Source organism: Drosophila ananassae, chromosome XR (assembly GCF_017639315.1).
Source record: "Drosophila ananassae strain 14024-0371.13 chromosome XR, ASM1763931v2, whole genome shotgun sequence".
NCBI lineage: Eukaryota > Metazoa > Arthropoda > Insecta > Diptera > Drosophilidae > Drosophila > Drosophila ananassae.
This window is the reverse complement of record NC_057932.1, coordinates 21,191,751-21,211,631: the sequence shown is the minus strand read 5'-3', so window position 1 is coordinate 21,211,631 and position 19,881 is coordinate 21,191,751. Positions and strand designations below refer to the sequence as shown.

At 47.5% G+C, this 19,881-nt stretch overlaps 1 protein-coding gene and 1 long non-coding RNA gene across 19 annotated transcripts; one reads left to right on the top strand and one right to left on the bottom strand.

The window, feature by feature from the left end:
- Nucleotides 1-454: 454 nt before the first annotated feature.
- LOC6501966 (ral GTPase-activating protein subunit beta) lies at nt 455-9,707 on the top strand. Of its 17 annotated transcripts, none has more exons than XM_032452295.2 (17): nt 455-1,129; nt 1,195-1,414; nt 1,495-1,524; nt 1,604-2,002; nt 2,067-2,327; nt 2,645-3,187; nt 3,870-4,196; nt 4,580-4,720; nt 4,787-5,330; nt 5,385-5,623; nt 5,760-5,951; nt 6,148-6,288; nt 6,692-6,709; nt 7,189-7,740; nt 7,800-8,386; nt 8,449-9,281; nt 9,336-9,707. In XM_032452295.2, exons 1-17 carry the CDS (start codon nt 938-940, stop codon nt 9,448-9,450), a joined length of 5,334 nt encoding a protein of 1,777 aa, XP_032308186.1. In that variant the 5' UTR covers nt 455-937; the 3' UTR covers nt 9,451-9,707. The 17 variants fall into 17 exon arrangements, with proteins under 17 accessions (XP_032308186.1, XP_032308183.1, XP_032308197.1 ...); XM_032452292.2 differs by having other exon boundaries at nt 7,135-7,740; XM_032452306.2 differs by lacking the exon at nt 1,495-1,524.
- Nucleotides 9,708-18,415: 8,708 nt separating this feature from the next.
- Nucleotides 18,416-19,240, bottom strand: LOC116655114. Of its 2 annotated transcripts, XR_004310266.1 has the most exons (3): nt 18,958-19,240; nt 18,644-18,898; nt 18,416-18,580 (listed from the first exon to the last, which is right to left on the bottom strand). It is a non-coding gene; the product is annotated as an uncharacterized LOC116655114 (long non-coding RNA). The 2 variants fall into 2 exon arrangements; XR_004310265.1 differs by having other exon boundaries at nt 18,416-18,898.
- Between the last annotated feature and the right edge of the window lie 641 nt (nt 19,241-19,881).

Here is a 19,881-nt window from a genome sequence, read left to right as displayed (position 1 = left end):
ATTTTGATTTTGGTGTTGGAGTGCCATTTTTCACAAACAAATTTGTAAGTTTATTAACTTATCGTTTAGTTTTTATTAAATAAAAGTGTTCAGTTAGTTCAATTTGTAGTTAGTTAAAAGCTTGCAATTTTGCGATGTAAGCTATCTTGATAGGTTCCATATTTTTTGTATTAATAATCACCTTTCTAGACTTACATGTTACGTAGTTTTAAGGTCTTTTGTTTTATGTATATTTATGTAAAGTTTATTGCTATTATGCTGCTTTTGTTTTTCTCAAACTTTCTCTGTTAAGACAACAAAAGCGGCTTGTCTATTTGCGTTATTAGCAGGCATTAAAATAAATCAATGAAAACTTTATTGTATTTTATGGTCTACCTTAAATACTTAGTACACAAAGAGCAGAAAGCATCTTTATTTAATTTTTCTCCATTATTTGAAAGTGCGCGCCCTGCTGAACTATCGATTACTTTCCCGCCGATGGCCGATGGTCCACCACTAGAGTGTGTGTGTGGAATGTGTTCGTGGGTGTTTTTTATTTTTCTTTTGGGTGCCTCTCACGGAATACAATTGTCTAATAAACACGCCAACTAGTATTCATAAACCCTCCGAGGACCTGGCCAAGCACCTGGCCCGTGCATACGCCCGTGAAGTGCATCATGTCTGGACGGGAGAGCGGGAAAGCCACCGATACAAGGGAAAACCATAACACCAGCAGCAGCAACAACAACATGGCGCACCTGCAGCAGCAGAAGAAGAAGCAGCAGCAGAGGTCTTGATGTTGACGTCAACAAAGTGAAATCCGAGCAGAGAGCCACAATAAACAATAAGAAGAATCGAGCGGGAAGAGCGCAAAGAGCGGGAAGGCTAGCCAGAGAATCCCACTGCCCGGACTCGATAACCCCCATCCTTAATCCCGGGCACCCCGACCCCCCTCGCTATGTACTCGGAGTGGGCCTCCTTGTCGGCCCAAATCACGGCCAATAGCTGTGGGGCCCAGTGCTTCAGTGTCCTGAACAAGTTCCCGGCCTCCGCGGGACGCGAAGTGGTCGTTTCCGTGGTGAAGCAGCTCGGGACCAACCTAGGCATCACCCAGAACGCCGAGCCCAGCCACCTGGTGAAAGATGAAGAAGTAAGAAAGAGAAATCCGCCGCCACCTGTAGGTGTTTCATTAATGCTTGTCGTTTTATCTTTCAGGTCAAGTGGTGCATGGATGTGATATGCTTCGGCCTGTCCCTGCCCCTGCAGGAGCACGAGACCATCAAGGACTGCGTGAACGTCTACTGCGAGTGGCTGACTGCCCTGCACCCGCAGCCCAGGATCAGTGTCCCGAAGCCCATTTGTGAAGACGCCAATCTGTACGCTCGGCAGATCATCAATCATTTCCACAACCTCTTCGTGCCCCGCCAGGGCGAGAGTAAGTATATAGTTCCGCGAAAACCCCCTCCACCACGACAAAACACTCTGCTGACCAAAAACCTTAAACTAAATTTCAAGTCTTGCCATTTCTTTACCAAACCACGCTTGGTAGGTTGCTCGAATCGAATGTCCTCCAGCTGAAACCGAATACGAGAATAATCTCTATTTCCTCCTCACCTTCCTCCAGGTGCCGACACTATCAAACGCCAGGCAGTGCTATGCCATCGGGTGCTTAGAACGCTCCAGCAGACGGCCCAAATATCGCTGGTGATGGATCGCCAGACGTGGGACACACTACTCCTCTTCCTGCTAGCCATCAACGAGATATTGCTGGCCCCGCCCACCGTCAAGGACGACGTGGGCGACCAGCTGTGCGAGCGGGTGCTGTCCGTTCTGTTCGAGGTGTGGCTGCTGGCCTGCGTGCGCAGTTTTCCCTCGCCCTCGATGTGGAAGACCCTGCAGGAGTCGTGCGCCATGTGGCGGCATCGAGTGGCCCTGGTGGACCAGTGGAACCGCGTGAATCTCGCCCTCACGGCCCGCCTGCTGGAGTTCTGCTACGGCCCAGCCTTTCCACAACTCAAAAACGGTATGAACCACTGTCTTAAGTGCTTGAGGTTTTCAATAAGCCAGCTCTTCTTATTCTCCCACAGCTGACGAAGACGGCCAGCTCATCCCGGCGGGCATGTCCAATGACTGTGTGGCCCAGACCTGGTACCGCTTCCTGCGCATGATCGGCAATCCCACGGCGCTCTGTTCGCCGCACATCATCAGCAAGTCCTCACACTTTGTCCAGTGGGCTCTGACACACGAGAAGGGCGCCGAGACGCATCAGCATCCCTGCCTGCAGCAGCTGCCCCAGATCTTTCTCAACGCCATGAAGGGGATCTCCAGCCAAGTGGACGCATTTCTGGGTAAGATCTCCGAGGCAGATGCGAAGTGGAGTTGGGTATTTAGCGTAGAACGCACGGTACTGTTAGGGGCATGCCATTCATGTGGCTGCCATTCCAGCGCTAGGCCTATCCTAGTACCGTGCCCTGTAAAGTCTCGGCTTGGCCGACTTTCTCTTAGCAATTCGTTTAGGCCTAGATTCGTGGTAGGCTAGCCCTAGTACTGCTCCATACTATATCTTACTCTCGTTGGTTTCTCGCTTCGCTAACCTCTTAAAACAAAATCAAAACTATCTAAAATACGCAACCCGAAATGCGGCTAAACACAATCGTGAGATCAGGCATCTATCAGCCGCCGCCGCAGCAGCACGAGGGTGTAGTGACCAACCTACTGGAGATCCGGCACTCGCTGAACGAGGCCACCTCCTCCACCCTGCAGCAGTTCATCCACTCCAGCAGCGCCACGAACATCGCGAACCCGCCGACGCAGCATCACCATCATCACCTTCACTATCCGCACTTGCATTTGCACGGCGCCGGCAGCTTTCTGCGCGACAACTTTATGAGCAGCTCGGCCAGCTCCGCCCTGAACGCGATCATGGGCCACCACGGCCACGGGCATGCCCACGGCCACCACGGACACGGCCAACACCAGAATCTCCAGATCAGTGCCTCGCCCACCGGCAGCCTAGCCACGACTGCCTCCGCCGTGGGCAGCACCAGCGCCGGGGGCAGCCACTCCGCCGGCGTGGTGGGCAGCATCTCGTTCGGCGCTCCGGACGGGGTGGGCCCTGCCTCCTCGGCCTCTGCCACGCCCACACCCCCCCTGCAGCGACGCCTGGCGAAGAGCTTCAGCGTGACTCCGACCATTACACAGCAGAAGGGTGCGACTTTTTGCCTGATTCTCAGTTTGGAATACCACCGAATGTTGTGCTCTATGTTGTCACCATTATAGATGAGCGTACTCTGGCAGGTTGGCTGGTGGCTGTCCTTAGGAGACTGGAGCCCCCACAGGAAGCCCTCTTCCGAATAATTCAGCTTTGAATGCGAAGCTAAGATGTGTAAGAACTCACCTGCCAGGGCACTCAGGACTTCGGAGCCCCGAAGCCACTCCATTTTAGTTTGTTGTAGCCGTAGCTTGCTTTTTAACCAGCTCGATAGATCCACCCCCACACGTTTTAGCCATCTCACGAGTTTGCATTTTGGTTTCTGCCTCCGTCATTTAATGCTCGCTGGCACATTTTTCCGCTGTACTATTTCATTTTTTTCCTTTCGCATAATTTGTTCCGAGGCATGAGTGGAATAATCTCGGAGTAATTGCCCGCCGACACTGAGTAACTGTTCCGCACGCTGGCGGGGATTACGAGTATGCGAGTATGCATTGTAATTAGCTGATGTACTCGTACGCCCACAATTATTGCATGTTCCGCTCTGCTCTGTTCTATTCTGTTCCCTTTGTATCTGAACAGTGTCTGTGTATCTGTGCCGCTCACTAATTTCTCACACTTGCTCCCTCCCCGCTCCCTGCTCCCCGGCTTCGCCTCCCCGCATCATCGCTTGGATCAGGCTTGAGCAAGACCTCGCTTATCGGCCTCACGGGCGGCGGTGCACGCAACGCGATCAGCAGCAGCACCACCACCATTGCCGCCTCCGGCTCCACCTCCGCCGCCGCCGTCCCTGCCTCAGCGGCCGCCGCCAGCTCCATCGCTGCCGTCTCCAGCTCCGCCTCCGCCACCGCCGTCTCCGCTGCTGGTGGAGCCTCAGGCGTCGGAGCGGGAATCCCTGTCGGCTCGGCCAGCGTTCCCGGCTCGGGCGGCGGGTCAGCTCCTGCTCCGGCGCCCACAACTCCCACGTCGACGTCGGGTCCGCCGTCGGCCAGCAGCAGCATCAACTGTAAGTGCACCTAGCGAATAAAAGGTAACAGAGGCCTTGATCAGCCAGATGGTAGTACGTTTTCCGAGCTCCAGAATCCAGAGAGAACCAGTTCCGTATTAAATGGTTGCCATTCCCGCAACACTCGAAACAAAAACCAACCTGGCTGTAAATTAAGGCCTCAATTACCCTTCGAATGCTATTATTTGTGGCTGTAATTTTGTCGAGTGTGAGTGTGAGCTTCTGCCGCGCCGCAAAAAGCAAACTAACTATCTAACAGATGCCATAAGTATCTATCTAACCCGCCCTGTATCTCCACCGTCTTCCCTCTCTCTCTTTCCCACGCGCTCAATCGCTCGCTCGCTCGCTCTCTCTCCCTCCGATCCGATCCGATCCACCCACAGCGCTGCCGCTGACTTCAATGGGAGCGGGCACCGAGCTCGCCGTGGCCAGGCCCAAGTGCAACAGCATTCTCCACGTATTCCACGAGTGGCTCTTCGAGGCGGCGCACATTGGCGGCGACACTTGGCGCCAGAACCGGAAGAGTAAGTGGCCCAAAGGGCTAGTCCTCGATCTAGTCTCGCATCTAACAGTGTCTTCCCACCAAACAGAACAGGCATGCGAGGCCAGTAAGCGACCCTCGTCGATGATCATGGAACACCGCAAGGGCTCCATTTCGCTGTCGCAGCCCAACTCCCTCAACGACCCGCAGTCCCTGCCGCCCACCCTGACCATCGACAAGTACGAGTCCGGGCGGGCCGAGGCCATTGGGACGCTGTGCAAGATCTTTTGCGCGAAGAAGACCGGCGAGGAGATCCTGCCCGTGTACCTGGCCCGATTCTACATGGCCCTGCAGCAGTGCCTCAAGATCACCGAGTCGCGGGAGTGCGACGAGACCTTGGCCAGCATCCTGCTGCACTCCAGCGACCTCTTCCGACTGGACCTGGACGGCATCAATGTCCTGCTGCCCGGGTTCATTGCCGCCCTCGAGATCGTGCTGCCCGACAAGGACCTCAAGCTGAAGACCCAGTCGATGGCCTTCAATCGCACCGAGCTGCGGAGATCCGCCATCAACATACTCCTCTCCATCATGGTCCTGCCGCTGCACTACCAGAGCCTGCCCATCAGGGATCTGACCAGCGAAACTAGCGAGAAGTGAGAGCTGGAATCCCATTCTTACTTCTTTTATTTATTCCTTTGTTTCAACAGGATATTCACGTTCATCCAGCTGAAGTCGCGGCTCATGAACATCCTGATGAATGCCCTGCAAGTGGAAACGGATGCCCAAAACACGCACATGCTGTTGGGAGGCCTGCTGCTCTGCGTCCAGGACGCGGTTACCTTCGAGGAGACCGAGCTGGGCGGAGGAAACGCCTCCACGGCGCATCTGTCGCACAATTCCAGCGGGGGAGCCGTCCAGCACCACGAGGCCAACTTGCTGAGCTCAGGTATGGCGACTGGGTCTGTTGGATCGGTGATTTCGCCTCACCCATACCCCTGATTTATTTACATTTTTATTTTTTAATTACTTTCGTTTTTTTCCGCGCTCTTTTTGTGTGTGTGGCTGTGTTTTTGCGGCATCAGCCTGCTCGGAGCGTTCCGCTTCGCTGGTCAGCGCCGGCACCGCCAGCTTGGGCGGCCAGACGACGGCCACCATGGGGGCGGGATCGGGCTCCATACGGGACACCGCCTCCGGCCACGACTACCCCAGCCTGACCATATCCGATGACATGTCATTCGAGTTCGGTCAGGAGCTGGAGGGAGTGCTTCCATATGGTAAACGGACTTTACTTTTGTTTTTTGTGTTAAGTTAAGGTTTTGCTTTTGTAGAGCCAAGATCTTTTTTAATTGCTCGTCCATTTTCCATTCTCTGTGCAATTAACCAAGTTTAAAGAATAATCCATCGAGCCAAAGAACCGTATAGCTTCGGGCTGAAAACTAGTTTGATTCTAATGCTGTTCCCTGTTTCCAGACAACGCCCACGCCTTGTTTGTGCGGGCCACCTACTTGGTTTGCCACCGCCTGATATCCTCGTGGAAGACCGACCTGAACGTGTCCCTGGCGGCCTTGGAGCTGCTCTCCGGATTGGCCAGACTGCACATACGGGAGACAGGTAAAGGATCCAGTGCCTCGGCTCGCATGTGTTTCATTGTATATGATGCATTCTGAGCTCTTGCAAGGAAGTCCTTCCAGGAGGTTGTCTTGGGAATGAGTGTGCTCATCCGGCTCTTGGTTGAGACCTTAAATGTTTGTGTTCTATAGTCTCCAGGAGTTCCTTGCAGGAGTCGCTCTGCAAAGCTTCGGATGCTTCCCGAGGCTTTTTTGCTTTTACAATTTTAATGTCTGTTTGTTTTCTGTCCTCTTCTGTTTTGTTTGTTTGTTTCCCCCATGTGTGTGTATATTTTGAACCCCGAAACCCCACTGTTGTACCAAAAAAAAAAACAATAACCCTAACCACTAAACCCCACGAACCCCAAATCTTAACCCATAACTGTTGAATGCTTTCTGTGCGGCAGCCCGGAAATTTACAAATGGTAATTGATTGATGAAAGCAACTAACCTAACTAACGCCACTTTCTTCTGTCTTTCTTTCTTTCTTTTTTTTGATGCGTTTCTTTTTCTAACCGCCATCGAACCTCCGCCACCACCAACCACAACCACCAACTACCATCTCCACTGCACCACCATCAAATTCCCATCCGTCACCCGACAACCCGACATCCGCCATCCGCCATCCGCCATACGCCCATCATGAACTCATCCAACAATTGACGATTGCAATTTGTTTGTGTATATATATTTGATTTGCAACTCACACACAAACTACAAACCACAAACCACAAACCACAACAAACTGACAATTAAACACCAAAAACCAATTAATTAAATAACCCACTGATCCACCCGAAAATCAATGTAAATAACCACAACATAACACCAAACTAAACCACCAACGTAGACACTTTAGTGAAAATATACGAAGCTAGTCAGAATCTAACGATAATCTCCTCAGACGCTCTAGAGTGCAAGCGGGCCGTAAAGTGGATCTGCGACTACATCTGCTACCAGTGCTCCCGGCCCCCTCCGGCCCACAGCAAGGATCTGCACAGCACCATCGTGGCCGCGTTCCAGTGCACCGCCGCCTGGCTGATGCAGCACCCCTACCTGCTCCAGGACAAGGACTGCCTGCAGACGGTCCTGGAGGTGGTGGAGCTGGGCATCTCCGGCACCAAAAGCCAGACCAAGGGCGGCGACATACCCAAGTTCAAGGACGAGAAGGAGCTGAAGCCGGCCTCAATGCGGGTGAGAGACGCGGCGGAGAACCTGCTGACCATCATCCTTGAGCAGGTCGGCTACTTCCCCAGCGAGTGCGGCCCCGAATCAATATCCTCACTCCTGGACGAGGTGGCCCTCATGAAGCACTGCAACTCCATGGCCCCGGCCACGTCGAGCAGCGAACAGGCCATCGCCAAGTTCAAGTACTTTGTCACGGAGAACTCCACCATCCTGGCTCTCCTGGAGGAGCCGCTCGGCAACGACCAGGACCCCCAGCCCACAGTGACCTGTACGTATTTTGGTGTATTCATCCAAATATGTTTTATAATCTCCGTTTCCCCCGACCAGTACTCATTCGAGGCCCGTTCGGACGACATGCCTGGACCATGCAACTGCGACACCTGCCGCGCAGCAAGTCCGGCATCAAGTACCACGCCATCAACCCCGGCAGACCCATTCCGATGAATGACATCAGCCAGCGGCCGGAGTGCGAGCAGAAGAACTTTCCCGAGGGCGTTGACAAGGTGCAGCCCTGTGTGGCGGACTACTCCATACCCACCATTGAGCAGATGCGCGAGCAGTACGGAGCGGGCGGGATCCGGGACCTGGAGGCTATGCTGGAGAATCAGAGCATCCACGAAAAGCTGGCCTGGGCGGAGGCGGACACGAGCGCCGACAGCCTGTCGCACGCTCAGGAGTGTGTGCCGCCGGCTGTGTGCCACGAGTTCCATGCAGCGCGCCTCTTCCTCTCACACTTTGGCTTTCTTGGCTTCGAGAGCCGGAATCCGCACAATCCGGCCGAGTCACTGGGTACTCCGCCGCAGAGGCCGCTCATCGTGCTGGACACCAAGTCAACGGCCTTCGCCGCAGACCTCGACAGGTTGGACAAGCTGAGCGCCAGGACCCACGACACTGTCTACGTGTTCTACGTAAAGGTAAGACACTTGCATATAAAAGAGTTAAGAAAAGTGCCAACACCAACTGATTTTCTTTTCAGTCGGGACAAACGAGTGCCCAGCAGATCATCGGAAATCTCACCGAGGAGCAGCACTCTCTGAGCTTGGATCCACACTTTGCCACCATGCTGCAAACTTTGGGATGGCCGGTTCAGGTAGCGGAACACTCGGGCTGGACGGGATTCGCCCACAACTCTTGGTCTCTCAAGGGAACGCCGGAGGAGCAACTGCGAACGGGACCCGTCGCCAATGATTCCCTGAACTTTAATGGATCCCAAAAGGTGCTTTACTGGGCAGATGTGTGTTCGGAAATTGCTTTCGTAGTACCCACGGCGTGGAATCTGCGTCACAACAGCGACTCCAGTGACGGGGGAAGCGTCTCCAGTGCCGATCAAGTCAGCGGCTCTAGCAACGTGTGGGCCCGTGGCGACGGCGATACCGGCTTGGCTAAGACCAAGTCTAGGAATCTCAGCCTGGAGCTGAGCGCGGCCAAGGAACCAGTGCCGCCGACGCGACGGAAAGGCAACGTAACAAAGCCGACGCTGCTGGCTCAGGCCCCGGCCAAGATCTTCCTGGTGTGGCTGGAGAGCTACGAGGACTACCTGAACTTCCCGCTGGAGGACCTGCTGGCTTATACGCGCACCGGCGAAGAGCTGCACACGCTTCAACTGCCTCGGGCGGCTGACTGCCACGTGATCTTCGTCCATTCGCTGCTTTCGGGACTGCTCCGGGTGAAGCTGCAGGGTCCGGCGGGCAGGATGAGCTTCGCCACGCCGCTGGTGGACGGCATGGTGCTGAGCCGGCGGGTGGTGGGCAACCTTGTGCGACAGACGGCATTGAACATATCTCGACGGCGGCGACTGGACAACGACAAGTGAGTGGGATCAATAATAGTAAGCTTTTTGGTTCTATGTTATTTCCTTTACAGTTACCAACCACCGCATGTGCGACGGCGCCTCAAAGTCCAGGACATCGTCCAGAAATACAAAATGGACCTCAGCGAGGCCGAGTTGCTGGCCCATCTGTTCCAGCGTGCAATCTAGCCAATCTGCAATTTGCAATCCATCTTACGGCAACCGACGATCATATTATAGTATTATTTATCCAATTCTAGGATAAGCGCCAGAGAAATGGTCCAAGTCCATGTCTGTATTAACGTCTGCTTAAAACTAAATCCAATACAACTGATTCGTAATCGGTGTCCACTGAGTGTTACCGGAAACATTTAATCTTATGCTAATTACTATTGTTTCTTAATAAATCCAATTATACTTTGTAAAAGTATTTGTAATATCGTAAATATAATTGCGTATTTATTTAAGATATTTCTTATAAGAGCATCAGATCCTTGTGCGGAAGAGCTTCAGAACAATCGGAGAACCTTTTTCTATCATTCTGTAACAAAATCCTTCACCCGCCCATTCGATAAATTTTTTTGTTCTTTCCTGAAAGTGAGACAAAATACCTTTTGGGGTTTTTTTGTTCCCAAAAAGAAATTTATACAAATTCTCGTAGGATCTCGTAGGATTCTCTCAGGATTGGATCTCGTAGGATTGGATGCGAAATGGGCGGGATATTCACAAAAAACTGTTTCAAACAGGAACTGTTTGGATGCATTTCGACTAATTTTGGGGCGCTGATTCCGAAAATGTAGGGCATTGCCAGATCGGATGAGAAATGGCCGAGATATGAGCATTTGAAAAATGTGTACCTTCTATAGCGCATATCTCGGCCATTTCTCAACCGATCTGGCAACGCCGTGCATTTTTGGAATCAGGACTCGAATTTCCTTCGAACTGCATCTTTACTTTTTCGAAATCGAACAACTCATTTTCGACCCGATTTTTGAAAAAATGGAAAGGGGTTACATCACGTTTTTTCTCGATTTTCGCGAAAAATTTTTTTGTCCGATTTCGACGATCTTTGGATGCATTTCGACTAATTTTGGGGCGCTGATTCCGAAAATGTAGGGCATTGCCAGATCGGATGAGAAATGGCCGAGATATGAGCATGTGAAAAACGTGTACTTTCTATAGCTTATATCTCGGCCATTCCTGGTCCGATCTGGCAACGCTATGCGTTTTTGGAATCAGGACTCGGATGTCCTTCGAACTGCATCTTTAGTTTTTCGAAATCGAACAACTCATTTTCGACCCGATTTTTGAAAAAATGGAAAGGGGTTACATCACGTTTTTTCTCGATTTTCGCGAAAAATTTTTTTGCCCGATTTCGGCGATCTGTGGATGCATTTCGACTAATTTTGGTACGCTGATTCCGAAAATGTAGGGCATTGCCAGATCGGATGAGAAATGGCCGAGATATGAGCATTTGAAAAATGTGTACCTTCTATAGCGCATATCTCGGCCATTTCTCAACCGATCTGGCAACGCCGTGTATTTTTGGAATCAGGACTCGAATTTCCTTCGAACTGCATCTTTACTTTTTCGAAATCGAACAACTCATTTTCGACCCGATTTTTGAAAAAATGGAAAGGGGTTACATCACGTTTTTTCTCGATTTTCGCGAAAAATTTTTTTGTCCGATTTCGGCGATCTGTGGATGCATTTCGACTAATTTTGGGGCGCTGATTCCGAAAATGTACGCCGTTGCCAGATCGGTTGAGGAATGGCCGAGATATGAGCTTTTGAAAAATGTGTACTTTCTATAGCTTATATCTCGGCCATTCCTGGTCCGATCTGGCAACGCTGTGCATTTTTGGAATCAGGACTCGAATGTCCTTCGAACTGCATCTTTACTTTTTCGAAATCGAACAACTCATTTTCGACCCGATTTTTGAAAAAATGGAAAGGGGTTACATCACGTTTTTTCTCGATTTTCGCGAAAAATTTTTTTGCCCGATTTCGGCGATCTGTGGATGCATTTCGACTAATTTTGGTACGCTGATTCCGAAAATGTAGGGCATTGCCAGATCGGATGAGAAATGGCCGAGATATGAACGCTAGAAGCTCCGTTTTCGCAAAGTGGTGCAATACCTATGTATATTACCAAGAAATTACATATATATTTGCAACAAGGGATAGAATATTATTTATTATTTATATATTTTATGTCTCTTATGTCTTCTTTGCAGTTCTCAACGAAAACGAGGACTCCATCGACGATTTGCAGGTGGAAACCAGACCTATGCTGATGGTAGACTGATGAATGACGGACTGGATGACTATGAGCTACGCCTGAGGGATCGAGATCAGCTTCTTCGTCACAGGATCATCGCCCACAACCTATGGAGGATCTTCAGTTATGTGTCGTCGGAACCTGTGCCCGCCCATTGGCTTTAGGCGAAAGTGGCGAAACAGCACCTCCAGAATGTTAACCATATAGTTCTAAGCATCTGTATGGACTAGATATAGTAGATATTGTTTAGTTATAACCTAGAATAGTCTGTATGATATGTATGATAATAAATTGAATAAAAAGTTGAAAAATTGTGTTTTTTTTTAAAGGGGGGTACCAAATAACTTAGATTTTTTCAAACTTAACAATTTTCCAGCATTTTTACAAGTTTTTCCGCATTTTTTCCAATTTTCCTAGAATTTTCTAAAATTTTCCGCATTTTTTTTTAATTTTTAAAATATTCCAGAGTTTTTCCAATTTTTTTAGACTTTTTCCTGAATTTTCTAGAATTTTCCTGAGTTTTTCAAAATGTTCCATAATTTTTTTATTTCTTGGAATGATTTGCACTTTTTTTGGCGCCTTCGGAAAGCTGTGACGTCACGAATCGAAGCTCAAACTGTGACGTCACGCATCGAAGCTCCAGCTGTGACGTCACGCCCTTAAGTGGCCGAAAATTTCTTAAGTTTTGGCCGCTACCAGGCTCGAAGTACTAGGCGAACAGAAACGACTAGTAGGTGGATTCGATTTTTTGAAACAGTTTTTTGCGAATATCTCGGCCATTTCGAATCCAAGCCAGGATTGCGATAGGTCAAAAAATGCGCAAAAAAAAGGCGCATCGGCTGGCAAACAGAACTATTTAAAATGTTAAAGGGAACACCAACGGGAAATTAAATTACCGGGACACGTCATTTTTCATAATTTGGAATGTGAATATCTCGGCAGTTTCAAGGCCGATCTGAAAATGGGTTACAATTTTGGAATCAGGACCTTCATATCCTTGGATCTGCATCAAAGGATTTCGGAAATCTAACAGCTTAGTGCTGAGCGGCAGCTGTTTTTTCGGATTGGAAATTCATCGGAATGTGTGACGTGGCCTACGATTTCGGGGGAATCCTGTGATGCAGTCCGAAGGATATTGATGTCCGGATCCAGGATCAGTACTTCGTTTCCAGATCGGTTGCGAAATGGCCGAGATATAAACACTTGAAATTAAAAGTATATTCGTTTTGGCCAAATTTGTTTACCACTCGGTGTTAACTTGGCCAACACCAGATCTTGTTAGCCTCACAGATGGGCCGTATTTTTGCGCATTTTTTGAGCTATCACGATCCTGGCTTAGACGCGAAATGGCCGAGATATTCACAAAAAACATTTTCAAAAAATCGAATCCACCTACTAGTCGTTTCTGTTCGCCTAGTACTTCGAGCCTGGTAGCGGCCGAAAATTTAAAATTTTTCGGCCACTTAAGGGCGTGACGTCACTCTGATCGTGACGTCACCACTGGATGGTGTCCTGGCTACAAGTGGGCGTGTCTAGGATACAGGTTTGTGTCCTAGATGTCCTGGTTTATGTCTTGAGTTTTTTCGATCCGTTATATTTAAATTCAAATTTGAAAAAAAAAGTTTCCCGCCCGCGCCTGTGGATCCGTTATATTTAAATTCAAATTCAAAAATATTTTCCCGAACCCGCCAATTTTGAAAACTCAGACACAAACCTGTATCCAAGAGACGACCCAGTGTAGCCAAGACACCACCCAGTGATGACGTCACAGATCCAAGCTCAACCCGTGACGTCACGGCCAAAAGTGGCTGAAAAATTTTCAAATTTCGGCCGCTACCAGGCTCGAAGTACTAGGCGAACAGAAACGACTAGTAGGTGGATTCGATTTTTTGAAACAGTTTTTTGCGAATATCTCGGCCATTTCGAATCCAAGCCAGGATTGCGATAGGTCAAAAAATGCGCAAAAAAAAGGCGCATCGGCTGGCAAACAGAACTATTTAAAATGTTAAAGGGAACACCAACGGGAAATTAAATTACCGGGACACGTCATTTTTCATAATTTGGAATGTGAATATCTCGGCAGTTTCAAGGCCGATCTGAAAATGGGTTACAATTTTGGAATCAGGACCTTCATATCCTTGGATCTGCATCAAAGGATTTCGGAAATCTAACAGCTTAGTGCTGAGCGGCAGCTGTTTTTTCGGATTGGAAATTCATCGGAATGTGTGACGTGGCCTACGATTTCGGGGGAATCCTGTGATGCAGTCCGAAGGATATTGATGTCCGGATCCAGGATCAGTACTTCGTTTCCAGATCGGTTGCGAAATGGCCGAGATATAAACACTTGAAATTAAAAGTATATTCGTTTTGGCCAAATTTGTTTACCACTCGGTGTTAACTTGGCCAACACCAGATCTTGTTAGCCTCACAGATGGGCCGTATTTTTGCGCATTTTTTGAGCTATCACGATCCTGGCTTAGACGCGAAATGGCCGAGATATTCACAAAAAACATTTTCAAAAAATCGAATCCACCTACTAGTCGTTTCTGTTCGCCTAGTACTTCGAGCCTGGTAGCGGCCAAAACTTAAGAAATTTTCGGCCACTTAAGGGCGTGACGTCACAGCTGGAGCTTCGATGCGTGACGTCACAGTTTGAGCTTCGATTCGTGACGTCACAGCTTTCCGAAGGCGCCAAAAAAAGTGCAAATCATTCCAAGAAATAAAAAAATTATGGAACATTTTGAAAAACTCAGGAAAATTCTAGAAAATTCAGGAAAAAGTCTAAAAAAATTGGAAAAACTCTGGAATATTTTAAAAATTAAAAAAAAATGCGGAAAATTTTAGAAAATTCTAGGAAAATTGGAAAAAATGCGGAAAAACTTGTAAAAATGCTGGAAAATTGTTAAGTTTGAAAAAATCTAAGTTATTTGGTACCCCCCTTTAAAAAAAAACACAATTTTTCAACTTTTTATTCAATTTATTATCATACATATCATACAGACTATTCTAGGTTATAACTAAACAATATCTACTATATCTAGTCCATACAGATGCTTAGAACTATATGGTTAACATTCGGGAGGTGCTGTTTCGCCACTTTCGCCTAAAGCCAATGGGCGGGCACAGGTTCCGACGACACATAACTGAAGATCCTCCATAGGTTGTGGGCGATGATCCTGTGACGAAGAAGCTGATCTCGATCCCTCAGGCGTAGCTCATAGTCATCCAGTCCGTCATTCATCAGTCTACCATCAGCATAGGTCTGGTTTCCACCTGCAAATCGTCGATGGAGTCCTCGTTTTCGTTGAGAACTGCAAAGAAGACATAAGAGACATAAAATATATAAATAATAAATAATATTCTATCCCTTGTTGCAAATATATATGTAATTTCTTGGTAATATACATAGGTATTGCACCACTTTGCGAAAACGGAGCTTCTAGCGTTCATATCTCGGCCATTTCTCATCCGATCTGGCAATGCCCTACATTTTCGGAATCAGCGTACCAAAATTAGTCGAAATGCATCCACAGATCGCCGAAATCGGGCAAAAAAATTTTTCGCGAAAATCGAGAAAAAACGTGATGTAACCCCTTTCCATTTTTTCAAAAATCGGGTCGAAAATGAGTTGTTCGATTTCGAAAAAGTAAAGATGCAGTTCGAAGGACATTCGAGTCCTGATTCCAAAAATGCACAGCGTTGCCAGATCGGACCAGGAATGGCCGAGATATAAGCTATAGAAAGTACACATTTTTCAAATGCTCATATCTCGGCCATTTCTCATCCGATCTGGCAACGCCCTACATTTTCGGAATCAGCGCCCCAAAATTAGTCGAAATGCATCCAAAGATCGCGGAAATCGAACAAAAAATTTTTTCCGAAAATCGAGAAAAAACGTGATGTAACCCCTTTCCATTTTTTCAAAAATCGGGTCGAAAATGAGTTGTTCGATTTCGAAAAAGTAAAGATGCAGTTCGAAGGACATTCGAGTCCTGATTCCAAAAATGCACAGCGTTGCCAGATCGGACCAGGAATGGCCGAGATATAAGCTATAGAAAGTACACATTTTTCAAAAGCTCATATCTCGGCCATTTCTCAACCGATCTGGCAACGGCGTACATTTTCGGAATCAGCGCCCCAAAATTAGTCGAAATGCATCCACAGATCGCCGAAATCGGACAAAAAAATTTTTCGCGAAAATCGAGAAAAAACGTGATGTAACCCCTTTCCATTTTTTCAAAAATCGGGTCGAAAATGAGTTGTTCGATTTCGAAAAACTTATGATGCAGTTCGAAGGAAATTCGAGTCCTGATTCCAAAAATGCACGGCATTGCCAGATCGGGCCAGAAATGGAGTTTCGAGAGCCTGTATCTCGGCCGTTTGTGGCCCGATCTGGCAACCCTGTACATTTTCGGAATCAGCGCCCCAAAATTAGTCGAAATGGACCCAAAAATCGCCGAAATCGGACAATCAATTTTTCAGCGAAAATCGAGAAAAAACGTGATGTAACCCCTTTCCATTTTTTCGAAAATCGGGTCGGAAATGAGTTGTTCGATATCGAAAAACTAATGATGCAGTTCGAAGGACATTGGAACGCTGATTCCAAAAATGCACAGCGTTGCCAGATCGGGCCAGAAATGGAGTTTCGAGAGCCTGTATCTCGGCCGTTTGTAGCCCGATCTGGCAACGCTGTACATTTTCGGAATCAGCGCCCCAAAATTAGTCGAAATGGACCCAAAAATCGCCGAAATCGGACAATCAATTTTTCAGCGAAAATCGAGAAAAAACGTGATGTAACCCCTTTCCATTTTTTCGAAAATCGGGTCGGAAATGAGTTGTTCGATATCGAAAAACTAATGATGCAGTTCGAAGGACATTGGAACGCTGATTCCAAAAATGCACAGCGTTGCCAGATCGGGCCAGAAATGGAGTTTCGAGAGCCTGTATCTCGGCCGTTTGTAGCCCGATCTGGCAACCCTGTACATTTTCGGAATCAGCGCCCCAAAATTAGTCGAAATGGACCCAAAAATCGCCGAAATCGGACAATCAATTTTTCAGCGAAAATCGAGAAAAAACGTGATGTAACCCCTTTCCATTTTTTCGAAAATCGGGTCGGAAATGAGTTGTTCGATATCGAAAAACTAATGATGCAGTTCGAAGGACATTGGAACGCTGATTCCAAAAATGCACAGCGTTGCCAGATCGGGCCAGAAATGGAGTTTCGAGAGCCTGTATCTCGGCCGTTTGTAGCCCGATCTGGTAACGCTGTACATTTTCGGAATCAGCGCCCTAAAATTAGTCGAAATGGACCCAAAAATCGCCGAAATCGGACAATCAATTTTTCAGCGAAAATCGAGAAAAAACGTGATGTAACCCCTTTCCATTTTTTCGAAAATCGGGTCGGAAATGAGTTGTTCGATATCGAAAAACTAATGATGCAGTTCGAAGGACATTGGAACGCTGATTCCAAAAATGCACAGCGTTGCCAGATCGGGCCAGAAATGGAGTTTCGAGAGCCTGTATCTCGGCCGTTTGTAGCCCGATCTGGCAACGCTGTACATTTTCGGAATCAGCGCCCCAAAATTAGTCGAAATGGACCCAAAAATCGCCGAAATCGGACAATCAATTTTTCAGCGAAAATCGAGAAAAAACGTGATGTAACCCCTTTCCATTTTTTCGAAAATCGGGTCGGAAATGAGTTGTTCGATATCGAAAAACTAATGATGCAGTTCGAAGGACATTGGAACGCTGATTCCAAAAATGCACAGCGTTGCCAGATCGGGCCAGAAATGGAGTTTCGAGAGCCTGTATCTCGGCCGTTTGTAGCCCGATCTGGCAACCCTGTACATTTTCGGAATCAGCGCCCCAAAATTAGTCGAAATGGACCCAAAAATCGCCGAAATCGGACAATCAATTTTTCAGCGAAAATCGAGAAAAAACGTGATGTAACCCCTTTCCATTTTTTCGAAAATCGGGTCGGAAATGAGTTGTTCGATATCGAAAAACTAATGATGCAGTTCGAAGGACATTGGAACGCTGATTCCAAAAATGCACAGCGTTGCCAGATCGGGCCAGAAATGGAGTTTCGAGAGCCTGTATCTCGGCCGTTTGTAGCCCGATCTGGCAACCCTGTACATTTTCGGAATCAGCGCCCCAAAATTAGTCGAAATGGACCCAAAAATCGCCGAAATCGGACAATCAATTTTTCAGCGAAAATCGAGAAAAAACGTGATGTAACCCCTTTCCATTTTTTCGAAAATCGGGTCGGAAATGAGTTGTTCGATATCGAAAAACTAATGATGCAGTTCGAAGGACATTGGAACGCTGATTCCAAAAATGCACAGCGTTGCCAGATCGGGCCAGAAATGGAGTTTCGAGAGCCTGTATCTCGGCCGTTTGTAGCCCGATCTGGCAACCCTGTACATTTTCGGAATCAGCGCCCCAAAATTAGTCGAAATGGACCCAAAAATCGCCGAAATCGGACAATCAATTTTTCAGCGAAAATCGAGAAAAAACGTGATGTAACCCCTTTCCATTTTTTCGAAAATCGGGTCGGAAATGAGTTGTTCGATATCGAAAAACTAATGATGCAGTTCGAAGGACATTGGAACGCTGATTCCAAAAATGGACAGCGTTGCCAGATCGGGCCAGAAATGGAGTTTCGAGAGCCTGTATCTCTGCCGTTTGTCAAAACAGTGTTCTAAAGGCATGTGCCACGACGTAATTTTGAAGATCCGGTGTTTACCAACACACATTATACCCCACCTCTAGTCTTATCGATAGTTACTATCGCCGTTTACCAATACACATTACATTCCACCTCTAGTGTTTTTCGTTTTACAACACTGAAACCCCAAAGCGGGCCACATAAAATGGGGTGCTGCTTAATTGCTTCTTTACTAGCACCTCCAACTGGGACATGGCATTGGCCAGATCCTGTGGCTTGTAACAAGGGCTTCTTCAGGATGGACATTCCGGAGAGGCTCCCCTTCAGCTACATCAAATATGCCTTGTTTGGTAATCGATCTCGCCTGAGGGCTGAAAATAGTAGATATCGCGTTCAATGACTCCACGTTAATAATCCTTGAAGTTGAGTGGTACCACGTCGCAATCATCTTTCACCAGCGGCAGCGGTTGCAGCTCGCCTAGGACAGTATGAACTGCTCGTTGAACCGCCAGGGGTGTTTTTAGGTGGGCCTCTGTGAGAAACTGCTTTTAGACATCCATGCTCGCAAGGTAGAGCTGCTTCAGCAAAGCCCGAAGATGATTGACGCCTCAAAACAAGCATTCAACATGTCTGCCTCGTTTACGTCCACCTTGTCAACCGCTATCTTCATGGCCCGTTTCTTTCCACAGCTGAAATAAAAAATAGAAGATTATTATTAATTTAATATAAATATTCACACCCAACATACTTTGATATGGCCTCATCCTTGTTCTTTAACATTAAAACACGTTCGAGAGGCCTACCCCGCCGATTTACATAGTATGTCGAACAGCATCGTCGCTTGGATGCGCGCCTTGTTATCAATTACAATGAACGTGCTCGGGTGGGCCAGCCTTTCTCCATCATAACCCGTATTTTGTTCTACACAGTTGAGTCGCCAAATTGGCGGAACAAACAATAAAACTTGCTTAGAAACGTAGTTGCTTAATGATTGGCAAGTCGGTATAAGGATGAGCAAGCAGCGTCATAGGAATGATAAAAATATCGATTAGTCGCAGGCGATAGTTACTATTGGCGTTCACCAACACAAATTACAAGCGACCCCTAGTCTTATCGATAGTTACTATCGCCGTTTACCAATACACATTATCTTTCACCTCTAGGACATGTTTCTCGTTTCGCAGCACTGAATTGCAAGCGCGCAATTTAAAATTAGGTACCATTATGTTTAAATTAGTCTTACCTGGAATTATAATATTTAACTGGTTGTGCCGTATAAATATAAAAAAAAGGATTAAAGAATTTAATTTCTGGGGTCAAAACTTCAGCAACCTTTGTGTCAGCTATATGGACATGGTCGTATTCCGACACAGACAGGTGCAATCGATCGTTAATCAGTTATTTGGGATCTATTTTCAAACAGACTTAAATACATATATCGACAACCATTTCTATTGTGCTTTTAATATTAATAAAATTCAGTGGATGTGCTTAACGCTTTTCCACAGGCATGCGTAGTTTTTGAATCTAATAATTGGAAAAATACCTTTCGTTTATGCGGCCACCTCTTTCTTCACCTCTTGAATTTAACCCTCGACTTGGGACTTGAGGTTGGGATGATTGGTCGGGTGTTCCGGTTTTCGGGTCACAGCATTTCGCAACGCCTCCGAAT